This window comes from Polyodon spathula, chromosome 55 (assembly GCF_017654505.1).
Source record: "Polyodon spathula isolate WHYD16114869_AA chromosome 55, ASM1765450v1, whole genome shotgun sequence".
Lineage (NCBI taxonomy): Eukaryota > Metazoa > Chordata > Actinopteri > Acipenseriformes > Polyodontidae > Polyodon > Polyodon spathula.
In genome coordinates this window covers 374,803-394,987 of record NC_054588.1, presented here as the reverse complement: position 1 = coordinate 394,987, position 20,185 = coordinate 374,803, and the positions used below count along the sequence as shown (strand labels likewise).

The following is a 20,185-nucleotide window of genomic DNA, read 5'->3' as shown; positions in this document are numbered from 1 at the left end:
TTTAATTTTTTTTATTCACGGTTTGTTCATCGGCGAGCCACTGTGTTCATTACAACTAACTAATGAACAATGACAAGTTCTAAAAACTGCCATGCATGAGATTATCTGAGTCAAAATCAAAAAATCTAAAAAGTTTACTGCTCTATAACCAAGAGTAAGATTCTACAGGCATTAGTATTATTTTTATTTTTTAAAACGGTACTGTAAAGATGATGCTGTCTCCTCGAGTCACCATCTTGCAGTGTTGTAGGGATTTTGGTTTTATGTATTCAAATGAATCCAATTTTATTCCCATTGAAAACATGCAGTCCCAAAAACAATTTTGCAGGCTCCGTCTTGGCATCATTAAGTTTTGCACTCTGCTGAGAGATCAGTGGGCGGGCACTGCATGTTAAAACGCACTCGACTGGCTATTGCTAGGTCACTCTTTACTTCTCTTAACTCGGGGGGTTTAACTTTTTTTGAAACTGTACCCCTTCTGGGTCGGGAGGTTTCAGCTAAAGTACCCTTTACAATTTTCGCTCAATGAATGGTGCCACAGTGGTGCCACTCTCCTCACCTCCATTCAGCACTCTCTGCTGCTCCTGTCCTGCCGGGCTGCCTGCACTGCTCCCAGTAGAGAGCTGGTTGCTTTGTGGCTGTCCCGTGGACTGGGGGGCCATGGGCTCTGTGATGGCTCGTGGCAGAGCTTGCGTGGCAACAGATAGAGGGGGCAGGCCTGAAGTACCTCCAGCCACCGAGAGAGGGGAAGCACCACCACTTTCTACAGCAGAGCCATGAAGGCTGGGGCTCGTGGCCATGTCCGTGGAAGGGGGGTGCAAGGACCCTCGTGGCTCAGCATGGTGGGATTGGAAGCCGGAGGCGTGGTGGAGATGGTGGCCAGAGTAGGATCCACGTGTGGCCAGGCTGGTCTCTGTCAGGGAGGAGCCCCCACGTGGCTGGGACTGGCCACTGCTGTCAGTGGAGGGGTGAGCAGAGCCTGACCTGGGGGGCAGGGTAGACATGCTGCCCACAGTCCTGCTGCCCAGAGCCCCCCTCAGGGACTGGGAGCCCCCCCCAGAGGAGCCCCTTAGACACCCCCTCACAACCCCACTCTCGCGGGCCCGCTGAGGCAGGGGGGTGTACTTGCCTTCCCTGAGGAGAAGAAAAGAAATAATTCAGAAAGACTTCAGCCTCAGAAAACAGATATCTTGCACATGGCATTTATTTTAGATCCATCTATTACACTTTAAGTGTGCAAATATAAAAGTGAAGAAACAGCTGCTTGGGTTTGTGCGTGTTGCTGTTGTAAAGCAAACAAACCCAAGCTGCTGTTTCTTCTCATTTCACCTGGAATGATGAATCAGTCATACTTTGAAGGAACTGAATTTAAATTTGACAATTGTTGACCAATTTAAACAGTTCAGTAATGCGTTGCCACAGAGGGTTCGTTAACAGAATATTGCTGACTGCAACTGACCCCGACTGCCACCTGTACCTACCTGCTACTGCTGAGGCTGGGGCTGTCTCTGTCCCTGTCCCTGGGACTGTCCCTATCTCGGTCTCTCTCCCGCACCACAGAGCTGTACTTGTCTTCCTCTGAGCGGCCCTCGTCGTTCTCCACTGAAACCCTCTGTCTGTACTGAGGGCTGGACTCTATCTCACTGGCCAGCTTCGCAGCGCGGGCTTCCCTCTGTCTGAACTGCTCCGAGGTGCCCTTCTCCAGAGGAACACTGCAGGGAAACAGACACATACACACTTCATTTTTTTATTTAAAAAAAAAATAAAAAATTATATAAGAAAAGGTTCTTAAATGTACACAAAGAGCACTTTTTCAGCCATTTAAACAGCTGAAGGGCTCCTGCCCGAAATGTCGTGAAAATAAGTATGTACTGCAGACGTGGCTCATAGTGGAAAATTAAACGCCCCTCAGAAAGGCTATTGTCCAGCTAACACCGTGCCTGCCCAACGTGCTGGAAATGTGTAGTGACTGTTATACAGCATTTTATTCATTGTATCTTTTGTTGTGACTTTATGGAATGTAATAAACTAGAACCAAACATGAGTTTTCCCCCCTTCGTTTTACGACGCCATTTCCACATTTGTTTTATCTGAAGTGTTAAAAAGTTAGATTTCAGTTTGAGATACAAAAAGACAGAAGTAAACCTCATGTTATTACTTTATGAAAATGTCTATGCCATTTCCTTGCAGTAAATGGTGACCAATGGGAAGGAATGAAAAAACAAAAACAGTAAAAATTAAATAAAATGCAGTGTCAACTTTATGTACTATTTGTTTCAAAAATAAACAAAAACAGCGTTTAACTTGAGCTGCTATTTGGCCTCCTTTGTTTTGCAGTTAATTCACCAGGGTAAAGGAAGCCCTACACCACGTATTCTTTACTCCTGGGGTATGCTATCTGATATCTTTGAGCAATATAATGGCTTATTACTTTTTGAAAATGAACGAATATTTAAAATTGAGCAAACATCCAAACTATCAGAATTATTCAGAGTTAAAATGGCATGTCATATGCAGACAAGCTTAAAAAATTGAATTTATTCAGTCTTGCACAAGGACGGCGACGCGGCAACCTGATTCAAGCATTCAAAATTCTAAAAGGTAATTGACAAATGTCGACCCAAGGGACTTTTTTGACCTGAAAAAGAGTCACAAATGGAGATTAGATAACAGGGCATTCAGAACAGAAAATACTTACTCCCCAGTATCAACCCCCCAGTAATGTTGTTGAAGCTGACACCCTGGGATCCTTCAAGAAGCTGCTTGATGAGATCCTGGGATCAATAAGCTACTAACACCCAAAACGAGCAAGATAGGCCGAATGGGCTCCTCTCGTTCGTAAACTTTTCTTTTTTTTTTTTTTAATTTAGTTGTAGCCAATTATTTTTTGTTATTTTCTCCCAATTTGAAATGCCCAAGTATTATTTATTTAGACTCAGCTCACCACCCCTGCGCTGACCGGGAGTGGTGAAGAGGAACACACGCTGTCCTCCGAAGCGTGTGCCGTCAGCCGCCCGCTTCTTTACACACTGCGGCTTCACTATGCAGCTGCCCAGGAGCTACAGCGTCTGAGGACAACGCAGCTATACAATACTGTGTCAGAAATACAATGATTCTTGGTTGTAAATCTCCCTCCGACCTGTGAGGGCGCCAAGCAACGAGAACAGAGTTCCTTGTACAGACTAGCCTGACAGTTCTTTCCCAGGGTTCAAGGGAAGTCGTCCAGCCAGGAAGAGCGAGACTCCATTGCAATAACGCATTGACCCGGAAGTGAAACGAAGTGGCAGCCGCAGACTGGAGAGGCTGTTGCACTCCTTTACCAAGGGGTCATGTGTGACAGCATAAAAAGGGGCGGAGAATCGGAATCTCTTCCTTTGCACATTTTTTTTATAAATAAACTAAGAAGGACTGTAAGAGACCCTGTTCCATAAGTAAAAAAAGTACCGTGAGCGTTTTGTTTTTTTGTCATGCAATTGTCTCGTTTTGCACTACCAGACAGCTAACACAGTTCCGGCGCTGTAGCCAAGGGCCAGAACAGTCAATGTTTTCTTTTATTCTATCAAATACAATTGGATTACTTAATTTTTTTAAATATATAAAAGAGAAGAGCCTGTCCATGCATGAAGAACAATTCTTATTAGATGAAAGTCTTCACAATGGCTCAAATAACTACAGCAATAGTCACTAAATAAACTATCACCCACCATGAGCACTACCGCACGCACCCAGGACTGGTGACCATGTTTGTATTATTGTGGGTCAGATATGAATCTTATTTATTAGTTGGGACTGCAATCCCGTTATTGTTTACCCCACCCCATGGCAGTACCCACTGTTTGTACCGGACACGCAATAACAAATGGGATGAGTTGTACGTCCATACTCACAATAACACCCACGACTGCTTAATAAACAAACTCCAACCCTCAAGGCTTATTTTCATAACTGACAAGGTTTTGTGACCCTAATGTGCCTTGTTCCACAACAGACCATTAACGGCGTGATTTACAGTCAGTGGATGGTTGTTGTGCAAGTCTGGGTTTCTTTGTGACGGTCAGTCATAAATGTCAACACTCTACCGTCACACGGTCAAAGAATGACGTCTCGGGACAGATAGGAACCACACACCAACTGTTCGTTTTGATAATTTAGCAAGAGTGTGAGGTAATCCCTGACTTCAACAGAAGTATCGACGGTATCGTCTTCTTACTACGGAGTGTATGTATTCAACAACCCTTTTCCACCGTTGTGAAAGTACCAAAGAACATTCGCCAAAATGAGGTGTCGTTCCTCAATCAATTTTCACTGTTCCACGGACAAGGACTTAGTTCAGCAGCTCCAGTCTGCTTTTCCCAGCTCGTCGATGAAGAAATCAACGAAAAGGTGAGATTCCGAATTCTACTTCTTCGTTTTTATGTCTTGCCTAAGGCTTGAAGTACTCCAAAGGAGAGCAGCAACAATAGACATTTCATTGTGACTTCATGAGGTTTCGACTTTCTCCTCGTAGTTATCACAGAAAGTGTGTCAGTAAGACAATCATAGTATGAGAGACAGTCACTACTTTGTACTCTAGGTGATGAGTCAAATCAAAAAGTTTAGAGGTGACGCACTGTATTACACACTGTTGTGTATTGCTGGGGATTATTGTTTAGGTCACCAGACCTCGAATAAAAAGTTCACTGTTCCAAACTGGATTACAAGGCTCTGTCTGTTTAATTGCCGCACGGTTTCCTGAACGGTTGTCTGTTCTGGTAACTCCTGACAAAAGAATCTTCCAAAATCTCCCCCAGCCAAACTAATAATTGCGCTGCATTACCCACATGAGCGGTCTCATCAAGCTGAATTGCAAACTGCTCGCATGTAAGTAGCCTTTCAGTTAGTTAGCATTTTATATAATTCGAAAGCTCTTCAATCCTCCTACTAACTGTGTCGTTAGAAAGTGATATGGCCTTCAGTTTCTTCACTGCATATTCGCTTACCATCACTTTGCACATTTCGGCGTTAGCTAGATGAATCAGTTCTCCAATAGTATGGGATATCTTTTACTTTTTACAATCCAATGAGCTGTCAGGATACTTTCAGAGCATTTTTCTGGAACCGACAATGTTTGTCATTTGAGTTTTCTGTTGATTGTATTCTTACATTAAAAAAAAAAAAAAAAAAAAAAAGTCTCTGGATTTATCTTTATACTCCAGGTGCCTTGCTGCAAGGTGTCGTTTCCTCTTTGCAGGTTTCACTGCCTCGTTAGATTGGATTTGTAAGCACACAACGCACAGGTCAGTGGTACAATGCGGTAGGCCATCCCTAAATACCATAAAACCAAAATCAATAGGTAGGCGAGGATGTCATCGGCTCACCGACCCCTGTAGACAGGCCGGGCGCCTGCAGGCGTGCCTGTAAGCTGCCCAGAGCTGCGCTGCCCTCCGACTCCTCTGTAGCTCTGAGGAGGCTGCACGGTGAGCCTGCAGTGCGTAAAGAAGCGGGCGGCTGACGGCACACGGTTCGGAGGACAGCGTGTGTTCGTCTTCGCCGCTCCAGAGTCAGCGCAGGGGTGGTAGTGGTGAGCCGAGCTTAAACTGGATATTCTAAAATGGGAGAAAATAATCCAAATAACTGGCGACTACTAAACTAAAACAAAACAAAAAAAGACAAGTCCGTTATTGAAACAGCTGTAGCAGCACGTGCAATGCTAGATTTTCGGAACCCCGCTACTCACTCTTTAAAAACCTCCGAGTCACCATACCCCAGAGGAACACAGAGACAAACAGAAGAAAGATTTAGGTGGACGGGGGACGGGACATAATGCCCAATTATTAAGGCTGCATTCCCCCCCCCCCCCACACACAAATTTCATGATTTCCGTGAAATGTACCCAGTGTCTCAGTGAAAATTCCTATTTCTGAAAGAATAGTGTAAATAAACAGCGCCAACGTTTGCCTTACTGGATGCACTACCTGTTACACTGTATCTAGGAACCTGGTGGCCAATTTAGTTTGAACACACTGCATTTAAAATGTCTTCATGAAAAGACAACCAAAAATGATCTGAAAGGGAGCACTGGCTGAAGAACAGAGTGAAAGCAGACAGGAGTTCAGTGACGTTTTAAAACTACTGAAGCAGCCCAGATGAGGAAGGTGTTTGTTGTGCCTGCATGCTCTTTGTTCTTTCTGAAACACACGGTGCAACGTGACTTCGCACAATATTTATAAAGAGCTCCCAGCTCCTGTTCTGTAGGGATGTGCTAAAGGGAGTTCACTGAAAGAACTGGACTGTTCTTCGTTTTGAACAAATCTGCAAAACTGAACAGACTGAATTTAGAGACATGGTCAGGAATAGCCTAGCAGGTGACGTAGTAGGATCTAAAATGCATTTAAAAAAGACTGATTTAAAATTAGTCCCAACCTCCCACCTCAGTATGGCCTTTTCTTGTTCCCAAATGTTCCCTTCTTATTGTGTTAGAATTAATTTGATGTCTGCAAATGAGTGCGCACACCAACTGCTATGTTAGAAAGTTTACTTTTATTTCAAAATCATTAATGTAGCACCTAATTACAAAAATAAATCTGATCATCATCAGTTGCTGAATGTTCTGGGAGAAAGCTCATGGGACGGTGATGGTCCGTCGTCAGGACAGGGCTGAGCCAGCTTTTCTCACAGGCACTCATTAGTGCTAGTCTTGTAGATCTTTCCTAATTGTGTCTGAAGCTGAACTTTGTGAACTCTGCTTGCACTGTATTCCTAACAATATCTAAACATGGTGTGTGTTTACAATGCTGTTGCACACACAGAACTTGCATCTCTTCTACACAAGGTCAACTGTACCCCACCTAAATCCTTGCTCCTGTGTGTCCGGGGTTGGTTGAGTTGCACCTGCGCTTCAGCACATTGTTCTCACAATGTTTGTTAGACCTTTCTTGGCCCCTGCAATGTCTGAGAAGACCTTGCCTTTTACTCACGTGTAGAGAGACAGGCTAGAGTCGTAGGTGGACTTGATGCCGTAGTTCTCCTCGTTGTAGCGAAACATCTCGTTGGGATCCCAGCCATTCGCCTGACAGGGAAACGAGGGGAGAGATGAATAAAAGGGAGAGGGAGTTCTGAATAAAAAAGCAGGGGAGAGATGGGGCGAGGGAATATAGAGCTGTAAAGGTGTAGTGAACCTGGGCTGGAAATAAGATTCCCATTGCACAGCAGTTTGATCCATGCCTGGTTTCACCCTGTGGCTAACCAAGCTGGTAATGAAACCTGGTTATGGGTGACAGTGCTGTGCAATAGGAGTCTCGTCTCCATTGCTGGTGGAGCCTCCTTACCGCGTCACTCTCCAGGTCGTAGCTCTCTCCGTTGCTGTCTCCTCCCTCCCAGCGCTGAAGCACCTTTTCTTTGTGCTCCCCGTTCACTTTGGAGCCGCTGATCGCCGAGTCTGTGAACTTGTCTGAAGAGACAGAAAACGCATAAATTCAGAATGACATCTTTCAATGGACAATCAGGGCTTGAAACTCACACTAGCCCTGCTGCTGCACTCAGTTTCAGAACTCCCCTCAATCAAGTCTATTAATATTATTAGGGATACACTGATAAGATTTTCTTGGCCAATACCAATAGCCGATGGTTATCTACCCATATTGGCCGATACCAATGGGATACAGATAATAAATACAGTGCAGGTAAACTACTAGAACAAGACATAGGGCGTATATTTAAACTGTTTTATAATTATAAATGTTAAACAATTAACAGGATATCACTTGTTGTATTTGACAAAAACGAACAGGTATTGTTTACTTGTTGCATTTACTTCAGAAAATGAATAGAAAGAATAACGTAGTATGTTGTGTGCTTGTCAGCAATTTATACATTCGTTTTACAACAGTCACACAAAAACTTTGCATTTGTACTAGAAAAAACAATTCTGTAGAACAAAAATATGTGACTTCATAGCCACTTGCTGTCAAACACTGCATATTATAACTTTGACCTACACTGTACAGTAGAAAAAAAAAAAAACAGCCTACACAATGTCAAATACAACGTTCGTTAGTGTTATTTTAAGAATACACTGCTTAAAAATGCAGCCCAACTTAAACTGTTACTTAAATCAAAAGCAAAAATATGTAATCAAACTTGAATTGTTTTTACTAAAGGCGACGGCAAAATAATTAATTCCAGCTTCAAAATGCCACAACCAATGCAGATAAGACAAACAGCAAGATAAGCAAAAATTACTTTAATTCCCACTTAACGTTTACAGAGCTCACAACTCCTTGGAAGTTAGGAAGACTGTAGTCTTGGTTTTAAAAAAAGTGCTTTTCAGCAATACCCCTATATTTATTACAGTTCTATCAGCCTGAAACCAACTACAAAGCATTACTTTGGGTGAATTACTTTGAAGTTCTTCGTTGGATTTAATGTAGCACCAAGTCTGTTCTGCACACAACTCGCTGTCCTAGTGTTGTCTTCAGATATTAAAATAATCCAATCATGGCTATTTTGAGCCGTATGTACTGCATTTTGATCGACGTTACACAGCACTGGGAAAACGAGTCTCAGTGTCAATAACAAGCATGCCTGACCAAAAGTTAAATTCTCTGCTGGAAGAAATTCAAGCATGAACATCGGTGTACATTAATCTGTGAAAATAACAAAAACAGTAGCTCACCGATTCGTTTTTTTTTTTTTATCCCCTTATCCATCGGTGCATTGCCGATAAGCTACTGATTATCGGAGCATATACCACTAACACTGACATGATCCGGAGCCAGGAGTCTGAGCAGGGGTAGAAACTCACACATTAGCTTTGCTGCACCCAGTCCCGGGTTTTTTGAACTACCTTTGATTAAACATACTATTGAAATGATCAGGAGCCAGGAGTCTGATTTTAAATATATATGTTCCAGTCCTACACGAGCAACTCCTATTAGTAAACTCGCAGGGGTAGCTTATTTATTCTGTGACGAGAAGTGCAATCAGGGTCTGACAGTAATTTCTTAATTACTCATAATCAATTGTGCCCTGCATCTAGCCCAATATAAATACGCCCGTTTAAATACTCATTCTCTCTATCTGTACCTTTTGCTGCGTAGTTCAGGTCCACGTTTTTGAACTGCATGGTGACAACATCTGCGGGTTTGAAGATCATGGTGTCCACGATGTCCTCCCTCTTGGGGGGCACCCCCACCCCTCCCGGAGAGACCTGCTCGGGGGGCTTCTTGTGAACAGCATCCACTGCCAGCTCACACTGAGTGGAAAGAGTGGGTAGACAGGGAGAGACCATGAACACCAAGGGCATTGCGCTTAATTCCCTAAATCTTTAAACTATATTTTTTTTTTGTCAAGCCCTAGTATTGAATACAATTAATGAAATCACACAATCCCTAAATCGGTTTGTCTATTACCCGTGCAGTGCGGACCCTTACCTTGGAGCTGAGGGTTTTAAATATCCCCTCGTAAATGTTTCCGTTCTTCACTCTGATATCACACGTGGAACCCTAGAGGACAGGGAGAAAAGCGCACAGGAGACTTGAGGGAGAAACAGCACACCAGACATTAGTCTTCCAAGCGTAAAAAATGAGCATCGACCATCAAACACGATGCTTCCCTACATCTTTCTCTGAATTACACACGGCAAACTTATAAAAAAGTCAAGTCACTTAATTATTAAATGACAGCTATAACACCTAGAGGACCACATCATAGCTACTGGTACTCTGGGTCGTGGTCAATTCCTGGTTTTTTAATTCCCTTTTAAATCAATTCCAACAAGCAGTATTCTGTTTAAAATGAGCTTCAAATTAAAGCAGTTGAACAAATCACCCCAATTAGGTCTCTAAAATATCAGTTCCATCGAATTGGGATCCGATTTTAAAAAGGAATTGGGAAATAGAATTGAAATACAGGACACCCAACCCTGCTTGTAATGCTTCTAGTTAGTAAGAACACATCTTCACCCTATGCTGTCTCACTGATGTTTTACCTTTTAACCAAAACAATCTCAGTGATCCAATCATGCACATTTTATATTAAAACTAGTATTATTAATAGCAAGCCAGTCATGCCTATATTATATAAAACTAGTATTATTAATAGCAAGCCAGTCACTCACCACTACAGCAGTAAGAAAGTGCAGCATTCTGGAGTTATTATAAACTCCCTCAAAGACCTGCCAACACAAAAACAATCACAATATTAATTTTAAAATATATACAGGGCACTCCATTCAAATGCGCATCGGATAACTGCACACTCCATTTAATTGCACCTCAATTTCTGGGTACCAAAAATGTACGACTTGTTTAAATGATATTGCACGCCGTTCAAACGAAGATCTGGCAATTGCATGAAAGACAGCCAGTTTATTTCGTACGTGCTCATTTAGTTCTGATAATTGCATTGTCGAGGCAGTTCTGGCGACTTCTAAGAACAGAGAGGAAAGTGAGGAGAAGTAAAAAAAAAAATGCTAGGAGGCAGGAATCTGGGATCCACTGCCGTGTTGGATTTTTTTGCTCGGGAACCCAAAATGAATGAATTTAAGATTCAGATTACACCGGAAATTAGAAAGTAAACTTTACTTTCACAAACCCAGAGGCGCCAATACTGGAGTCAAGTCAAGACTGTAAAACAGTGTCTGTGAAACTTGACGCAAGTGTCTTGCCAAAAAAAGTTGAGGTCAAATATATATTTAAGTTTCAAGTGAAATCACAAGGGCTGAAATAAATGTTGCACACAGCATGTTTTCTTTATGTTCTTGTTTACTTTGTATCTAAAATGCAACTTGTTTACATCAGAAAGTCACTCTCAATTATTAAAAAGGGCAGAAGAACCATGTAGACTTTCAATTGTTCTTGTTAATTCCTATTTTTATTGCACCTTCATTTCACTCCTGTTTGAGCTTTAATAAAAATAAAAATAACAAAAAGACAGAACACTGAACTTACAAACTACAGCGCGGGCACACACAAGGCAAGAGCTCTTGAACTTGAGCTAATCAGCCACTACATTGGCCTTATTCACAAAGCATTGTAAATGTTTACTTTAAAAGCACAAAGCTGACATTTGCTGCTTCATTTTATGTAACCATGGGAAAAAATACCCCAAAATACCTGTTAATTAAATAATAAAAAGAAGTTTAAAATGACTTTTTCACTCCGTCTTCTATGGGAATCAAATGTCTGGCAAAGTGTTATTTTTCTAAAGATCCTTGTTTAAACACGGGGTGCATTTTATAATTCGCTGGATCACCATGTTTGTCTCCAACGTCAGGTCACAAAGAGCATGCCGACGCAGGCCCTAGTGACACTGACATGTGTCTACATGTATTCTGCAGAGAATATGGCTTTCCAGCACCTTGCACCCTCTTGCTCCTTAACCAGGGGTTCACAACTGCTACACCGGCGGGCCAATAAATATGCAAACTTGGTTGCTGTAGAAGACACAAGCGTAGCGTCAGTATATTTAACAGAAAACCATTAAAGACAGAGCCGCTGCTCCTGGTGTGAAGACGAGCTGGGCATGCCTAATTTATGGATTATTCCAGTAGAGTGGGGGTCTACAGGCTTTGTCAACAATGCCCGCAATCAACCCCCCCCCCCCCCCCAATCAAACCCCCCCCCCCCCCCATTGACTGCTGGGAAAGGGGGAAACACGAAGTGTAAATTTAATAAATTGTTTATATATATATATATATATATATATCTTAATTTTTCACCAGCACCTTCCTTCCGTTCTATTATTTTCGGCATTTTCTGCAATGTGAACTGTAGAACTGCACCGAAACGGTTAAATTCACAGAACTGTACTTGTTTGTAGACCAATGAAATAGCAACTTGCCAAGACAGCCGTCTGCAAGCACCAATTGGGTACGCAATGTAAAAACAACCGCCTTCATGAAACTGCGCCTTATTTTATGCAAAAAAAATAAAAATAAACCTCAACTGTCACAAATGTGTTAATAGCTTATAAAAATGAAAGAAAAAAACAAAAATCCCCCCCCGATCTGCACTGATCACACATCAATAGCCCTGGGAGACTGCATAAAAGCAGAAAACCACCAATCAGCAGAGACTGTTTCAACTCTAAGAGAAGGTATACCACACTTCCTTTACCTCCAAGTTGGGAGTTTAAAAAATAAAAAAAATCAGAATAGTCAGAAGTCGATTGCAGCCGAGTTTAATGTTGATCAAAGCCCAATTTCCCCAATTCAAATGTACAAGGAGAACATTGACGAATGGCAGAACAGCAAAATCTAGGCAGAAAATGACACAGATTTGGGATAGCAGAAGACGTCATACCATTAGTTATGAAGTCCTTAAGTAATAATATGCTGCATGGATATACCAGGGGTGGCCAAACTTCCTGAACCTATGACATACCACCGTTTTCACACGGCCGAGAGCCGCGAGACACACACTGCAAAACACGAGATGCGCGCGAGCAAGACGTTTAAATACTAGCATTGTTTTAAACTTTTTTTTAATTCTCTCAAAAATAACAGAATCTTTGCACTCACTCTGTGCAGTACAGTAGTTCTATTAATGGCAGCAAAACACACAAAGGAGAACATTGCAGTGCCTTACAGTTTGTGTCATTTGTATTGTACTGTAGACCTACAGTGCATTAACTTTAAATGTAACACTATTTGTTCATACTGTATGCAGCAAACACTTTAAAATATTCAGTTATATGAAGCAATTCCACCAAAAACCACACATATTTTTGTAAGGATTCTTTGGCAAGCTCCTCCTTTGAAGATCTGAATGGTCTGTTGAAAAAATGCAGCGTGTATTAAATATTTGACAGCTTGTTGACGGATGACAACTGCACTGTATTTATTTTGAAAGGGACTACAGTACCTGCTCATGACGAGAAGATAAATATAATATTAATTTTAGACCTGTAATATAACATTTAAAACATGCATTCTCTAGCGCCAACACTCCAATGTTATAAAATGATTCGTTCATCCGAACAAAGACGTTTGGCACAATCGACATTCCATACCATACAAAACTCGCTTGAGTCGTTACATCAGCTTCTTTACTGAAAAGGATAAGCGTTTGTTTAAAGAGGCCAGCTTGCTTCACCTCAAGCCTGATCCAGGAGGATACTCAGATGAAAATTTGTTGCGATGTTTGATACTGATATTTGAGGTTGCTCACCTTGTACAGCTACAGTGTGCAAGCGATTTCCTGCAGATGACACACAGCTTTGCCACGGTTTTCAATGAAAGCAAACTCTTCCATCCACTCTGATTTAAAGCCTCATACTTTCATTTATTACATGTGGAGGGTTTACTCAATGCCATTGTCTCCACGAAACAAACAAGCACTCCATTCAAAATTAGGAAATTCACTTCCAACAGTGCAATGCAAAGGTGATCGAAATAAGCATGCGCCAGTGCAGTGCCAAAGGTCATCAAGTGACGAAATGTTCTTGTAGTGAACGTTGTTATTTGCTTATTTAGCAGATGCCTATCCCAGGTGACTTAGAGACTAAGGTATGTGAACTATGCATCAGCTGCAGAGTGACTTACAACGTCTCACCCTAAAGATGCAGCACAAGGAGGTTAAGTGACTTGTTCAGGGTCACACAGGGAGTGAGCTGGGATTTGAACTGGGGACCTCCTGGTTACAAGCCCTTTTCTTTAACCCTGGACCACAGCCTCCTTGCAGACTCAAAGAAACTGAAGGAAGAGGAGAAAGACTAATAAACAAGAATAATAAACAAAACATGTTTATTTTTTCTCTCTCCTTTTTGTTTCTCGTTCTTTCGTCAGTTCATGCGAGCCACGGTTCGGCAACCTTTGGTATATGCTGTGCGTTACGCTTTATGTATTTCTAAAGTAATAAATATATACTGTTAGTTTCTGAAAGACAGTCATGAACTAACATCAGTATAACTTCGGGTAATTGCACACACTGTATTATTGCACGGCATCTGTCCAGTCCCAACTCCATGCAATTAAAATGAATGCACTGTAAATCAATATGAACCATTCCTTTCTCTTACAGCCAGCAAACTCCAGAAAGGGTTTTTCAATGGACACACAAAACCTAGTAGAGAAATATCAAGAACTTTTACAAAAAGAAACAATAACGCCGTCTTCAAACACAGCATTTGTCAAAAACAGCCCTGGTAAAATTTTATTCCAGCTCTCTCTTGCTCGAGTGTTTTATAGCTGTGGGTGAAACGTATCACATTTCCTATTCGCTATGAAAGCTGGAGGGGAAAGGGCACTGCAGGACCGATGCGAGTTTCATTTTAATTATTATTAAGTGCCCATAAAATGCCATCCTCTGCATTTGAGGAGGGGCAACTTTATACATTTTTGGGAGCATTTTTAATTGGCATCTACCTGTCATTTTAATTGTCGTTCTATTGTTATATTAACTTATTCTAAATTCTGTTAACTGCAAAAGTTAATGTCTAAATGTAAAGTTTTATTACATAAATACAGCTTGTGTTCTGATTTTTTTTTCAAAGGCATGCATTTGGTACAGAAAGGGTTAAAGCCCTTGTTTGTACAGGTTGGAGTTTGGGTTATAGCGACAGCCCCAGGTCTTTAGCAAATACGAACAGCACAAATTAAAATGAAACATAAAACAAACAAAATATAAAACAAGAAATAAAAAAAGCAAACACAGAACGACATTTAGAAATCCGGTGGTTTATAGAAAAATACTTTAAATACACACTTGCAATCGTAGGTGTCAAGGCTCAGCCGTTACCATGGACACGGTCTGAAGGGAAATGGAAGCTCTGACTAGCACTTGCGTAGATCTATAATTAGTAGCGAGTCGTTTGGAAATTGATTGCGATGCAAGAGAAGAGGCATTTGTTTCTAAAATGCCTAAAGCGGGCATTACAATTAAACAACACTGCAAAGACTGAGCACGAAGGGATGTATGCAGCAGACTTTGACAAAACAACGATGCGCAGATTGAGCAACTGCCAGCAGGAATGGGAGTCAAAAGATATCGTCGTTAAGCATTAGCGGTTTGTTCCTTTTGGGGGGGAAAACATGGCTTGTTTTAGAATGCCAATTGTTTTACTTCAAGTGGTGCAAACTTTGCAACGGAGAGAATGTTGTGGTTTTGAATGAATTAATCTGCTGTGTCAGTGTAAACACTGAGAAACCCCAAGCTTGTACACTGCTTCAGTGCAATGGGATTGAAACAGTTCTTAACTTGTTTTGTTTGTTTGTAATGGGTACATTGCTACATGTGCAATTATTATGACAGCCCCACAACAGTAGGGCTGTGTAAATATTTATTTGATCTTAATGTATTTTTAGAGGGCATGGGCAGTATTTACTGTCAGAGTGGGGGACTGTACTCTACCATTACTGTCGCTAATGAGAAATAACAATTATTTGTGTGTCAAAATGTTTTAAAAAAGCAGATTTAAAAATATGTATTTGTTTACAACATGTATACTATACTATTAACAATATAAATCTATTTGAGTTTTATTAATGTGTATCTGTAATAAAAGCAATGTGAAAAACATTTAACTAAAGAATTGCGAGCTGGGCTTCGCTGCAAGTGAAACACTGCAGCAGTCTGAAGCTCGCTCATGTGTATTAAACACCATCAGAAGCTGTTTGAAGACTGGAATACTCACTGGAGAGGACTGTGGAGGTCCCTTGCCAGAGTTTCTGCCCCTAGGGAAAAAAAAAAGTAATAAATACACGTTAGACACCTGCTTCTCACTGCAAAACATCAAGTTAATAGAATAGAACGGCGACATCCACTCATGCACACATCTCACACTCTAGGCTGACCAGGGCATTGGCCGAAACGCTTCTCTGATTGATTCTCTTTAGAAGTGTCATGGGTTGAAGTTAAAACTGATTCTTGGCTAACTTCTAGTTCTCAGTCAGAGTTATATGGAATCAGGCCTGGGTGCAGCAGGGCAATGGGATTTTCCAAACACGTTCCGAACTGGTTCCACTGGTAAAATAGTTGTGCTGAACGTGTACCTCTGTGACTCGGCATTCCCCAGTCACGCTTTGGGTCAATTCCATATCCCTTTTAAATCAACCGCGATTCCAAGTCCTCTAGACTGAAACGAATTTTTTTTTTTTTTTTGAAGGAATAGAAATTGATCAAAAAAGTAACGGGAACTGACCCCAATCCCGATTAGTGCCAGGAAACTATTTCAGCCTCGTTAGTTATTTATTAGGTGTTGAACATGCGATGCATGCCAGCATCTTGATACAGGATACAAACACTACTGAAGTACTCGCAATCCACCGAACAGATCCTTGCATTTTTAACAAGATAGCTTCTTAACTTTATATCATAAGCACCACCCGGAGCGGAGCCCGCAGGTACGGCGATGACGGTAACCGAGTTCACACGCCTTTTAATTGTGTTGCCATCTATCACGATTGAGAAATGCTTCACCGGAAAACGTTGCGTTTGCACAAGTCACGTTAGATTTTGACGAATAATCAATGCATAAGACGGCAATCAATACATTAAAGGCACATTTAGCGTGTGAACAACGTGATTAGTGTTTTAAATTATTGACATTGTACAACGGGCAGTTCGACTACGCTGTCAACGTTGCACGTGGATTTAATGTGTTAATAGCATTGATTTTTAAATAAAATAACTGCAGATTGTATTTTTTTTTTTGGTTGCAGTGTTGTGCAAATGAACGCACTTCTAACACTAGACAACCACAACCAAAAAGTGTTGCACGTTTCAAAAATACGTTTTTGAAACAGTTTCGACAAACCTTATCATCGCCCTAGAATAAAGCCTGTAAGAAGCGAAAAATAAAACAAAGAAAGGAAATGCCGGTTTGTTCTGCGACTCGGACCGGCCGAGGTGAACACAGGCCCGGGCAGGAGATCACGCCTTCCTGGAGGAAACGCTCGCACTCTCATTGGCCAACTCTCTCTTCACTCCACCCGCGAAAGATCGCCTCCCCGGGAGACCATTGGTTGCAATCTCACGAATAAACCCGCCCCGAGCCCAGATTGGCTCACACGAATAGTCGTCACGCAAACGCGCTCTGTAATTGGTCAGCTACACACTACAGATCACGCCCCTCACCTTCCCAGGCCGCGGGAAGCCGCTGACTTTCCCGAGCATTTTTGCCGGCTTTAACTTACCTTCCAGCGGCCGACCTGCTGCTGCCCCCGGGGCTGGCGGACGAGGTCGACCCCGCCGTGGGGACGGTCCCGTTAGGGGCTTTTCGGCCTCCAACACTCAGCTGTTGCTTCAACATCGGAGGGCGATTCCTTTTTATACTAGATTTTAAAATAAAAAAAAGAACCAAAATAAATCTCCGTCCGCTAGCAAAATAATAAAAAAAAAAGTAATACTAAAACCCTAGGCGTATTTTTCTACAGTAACCAGAAAGAAACAGAGACCACTCGTGTACACAGCGCTATTACGGAATTACTCGTATTTTTCAATAGTTTTCTGTTATTTTTCTTAACCCTATTTCTTTTTTCCCCCGGACTGAACCGCAGCCGCGTCTCGGGAATCTCCGCTCCCAACGTCTCGCGAGACCCGGCCGGGGGGGGGGCTGGGGGGGGATTAAAAAAACAAATCAAATTACGGTCTTCTGATTTCCATTCCAATTAAGCTCTCAATTCACATAATTGATCAGGTTATTTGTTAAATATTTTACATATTTAATATTTTTCAAGGTCTTTTACAGCTGACGGTTTTAAACATGCACTTGGTTCAAGGTACACGACCTATGAAACATTCTGAGGCCAGGAGAGAAGTGTTAAATGTGTCCAGTTAATCAGATAATTAGAAAGCCGGAAGACACTGCGGCCCCCTCTCCAGGAACCGAGTTTGACACCCCTGGTTTAGTTGGTTCGGTACATTTGGTGTGAAGTGGGAACAACAAAGCTTTCCGTTTTCCGCTTGGGAAACTGACTGTATGGATTCCACCTAAAGACGCGGTCTTTGGCTTGCTAAACCTCTCTGTGAACAACAGCTGGACTCTGTCCTTTTGCACGTCGGTAACAAACTGTACAAAGTAACCTGGCTCGGAAGTAAACATTTCGTGGTTTGGTTCATATTTTAACGGCGAGGCAGACAACGGGACTGCATGCCAGTGATTGGGGGAACACGCACAACGCCAGTAGTGACGTTTCCAAAGAAGGACAGGGAATGGCGGTTCTGTGTGGACTACAGGAGCCTGAATGATGAGTCACTGGACCGGGTGGCTGGCTCCTGGTTTTCCTCCCTCAGTCTCAAGCCCAGGTGTTGGCAGGTGGCCCTCACTCCTGCAGCCCGATCTGAGACCGCCTTCTCCATGGTCAGGGGCCTATGGCAGGTGATGCCCTTTGGACTGTGCAACGCTCTGGCCACCTTTGTGTGGCTCATGAAGAAGGTCCTGGGCAGCATTCCCTGCAAAGCTGCCTGGTCTACTTGGACGACCTTCTCCAGACTGCCCTCGATCACTGTGCCTGGTGTTCCAGTGACTGGCTGTGGCTGGGCTCATGCTGCAACCTGGCTAGTGCTGTTTCCTGCAGAGGAAGGTCACCTTCCTGGGGCATCGGGTTGGCACAGAGGGGACCAGCACTGAGCCGGTGAAGAGCAATGCGGTCCAGGACTGGTCGCACCCACTGACAGGTAGATAAGACAGTTCCTACTTTGCCAGTATCGCGGCCCTCCTGCAACAGCTGCTACGCAAGGCAGAGCCGTTCGACTGGATTCAGGAGCTGCAGGCCGCCTTTGACAACTTGTGTGGATCCCTGACAGTCCTCAGTGCTCACCCCACCTGATATCAGTCTCCCGTTCACCCTGGAAACCGACGCCAGCAATGAGGGGATCTGTGTGGATGAGAGCTCCGCACCCCTGCTCAGCTAGTGTTTGGCCGGCCATTGGATGATGACAGCAAATCTGGTCCTGAGTACGCCAGATGGCTCCAGGATTGGCTGGACACAGCCTACAGTTTCAGCCTACAGACAACGGGACTGCATGACTGCACGAAATGCAGAGTGGAGTGATTTCAAGCCTGGCAGAGGGAGGGGCTGGTTGGAGAGTGTGAGTTTTGGAGCTATGGGATAGAGAGTCTGTTTTTGTGATTACCAACTCAGACCCATAGAGACTGTTCGCTTTATGTGCATTACCTGCCTGTTTGTTAAAGCCTTTATTTATCCTGTGTTTGTTATTGTTTATTGCGTTTATTTTGTCGTGTGTAATAAACCATGCTTTTGAAACCAGAAAGCCCGCCTCGATTGCTTTCTTTACATCCACGTTACAATATTCCGAGGGGAAAAGTAGAGCAAAAAACTAAAAATATCTCTGAGAACTTGTGGCAATGTTGACCCGCCCCTGTGTATTTCTATGTTGTATGTTGCGTGTAGTGTGTAGTGTAGTGTTTGGATTACAAAAAAAAAAAAAAAAAAAATCAATATTAAAGGGCAATGGCAGAAGACACCATCAGGCTGAGGGACTGGATCCAGGACAATGCTGGGCTGGAGGCCCAGTCCATGCCCTTAGCCATCCGGATCCTGAGGTTGATGGACAGGGAGCGATGGGAGGCTTATGAGAGGGAACTCACCCCAAACTCCCTGCAGGAAGGTGTGGAGTTGGTCCTCTGCTACCTAGAGGCAGCTGTAGACAGAACAGCAGCCCAGGTAGCAGGGTCTCCAACGCCCAGGCCGGGGGACCATGAGAGTCCAGCGCCCAGAAGGGGGGACCGCGAGAGTCCAGCGCACAGATGGGGGGAGTGCAGAAATCCAAATCCCGAGAGGGAGCTGTTCCCACTTCCACCAGCAGAGGGTGAGTGCCTGCTGGTATCACTTCCCCCAACGTCACCACACGGACGAGAGGAGCAGGTGCTGCCTCTGCCTCCATCACCTACCCCTGCAAGTGAGGGAGAGCCTCACCAGTCCCCTGCAAATGAGAGAGAGCCGCACCTATCCCCTGCACATGAGGGAGAGCCGCACCTATCCCCTGCTAGTGAGGGAGAGCTGCACCAGTCCCCTGCAAGTGAGGGAGAGTCACACCACTCCCCTGTAACAAGGGTAGACTACACGCTGCTCCCACCTCATTCACCAGGAAACTACATGCAGCTCAGATCTCCATTGCAAGAGGTTACACGCTGCTCCCACCTCCACCGCCAGGAACAGAGCAGCAGGAGCTGCCTCTGCCTCCGCCAGAAGGACCAGGACTAGATGCTGGTGGTCCTCGGCAGACTGTGCATAGGCCGCAGT

General features: G+C 43.3%; 1 protein-coding gene across 2 annotated transcripts in view; it reads right to left on the bottom strand.

Annotated features, from left to right (window-relative positions):
- Positions 1-17,475, bottom strand: part of LOC121307344 (ataxin-2-like protein) — a 28,948-nt gene extending 11,473 nt beyond the window's left edge. Inside the window, exons 1-9 of one of the 2 annotated variants that reach the window (XM_041239521.1) lie at positions 17,114-17,475; positions 15,613-15,652; positions 10,097-10,153; positions 9,411-9,482; positions 9,064-9,232; positions 7,308-7,429; positions 6,957-7,048; positions 1,482-1,712; positions 560-1,134 (exon numbers count right to left, since the gene is read on the bottom strand). In XM_041239521.1, coding sequence (XP_041095455.1) covers positions 560-1,134; positions 1,482-1,712; positions 6,957-7,048; positions 7,308-7,429; positions 9,064-9,232; positions 9,411-9,482; positions 10,097-10,153; positions 15,613-15,652; positions 17,114-17,229 — 1,474 coding nt within the window. In that variant the 5' untranslated portion in view covers positions 17,230-17,475. Of the gene's footprint in view, positions 1-559; positions 1,135-1,481; positions 1,713-6,956; positions 7,049-7,307; positions 7,430-9,063; positions 9,233-9,410; positions 9,483-10,096; positions 10,154-15,612; positions 15,653-16,734; positions 16,780-17,113 lie in introns of those variants that run through there. The other variant, XM_041239522.1, reaches the window with a different exon arrangement.
- Positions 17,476-20,185: the final 2,710 nt, after the last annotated feature.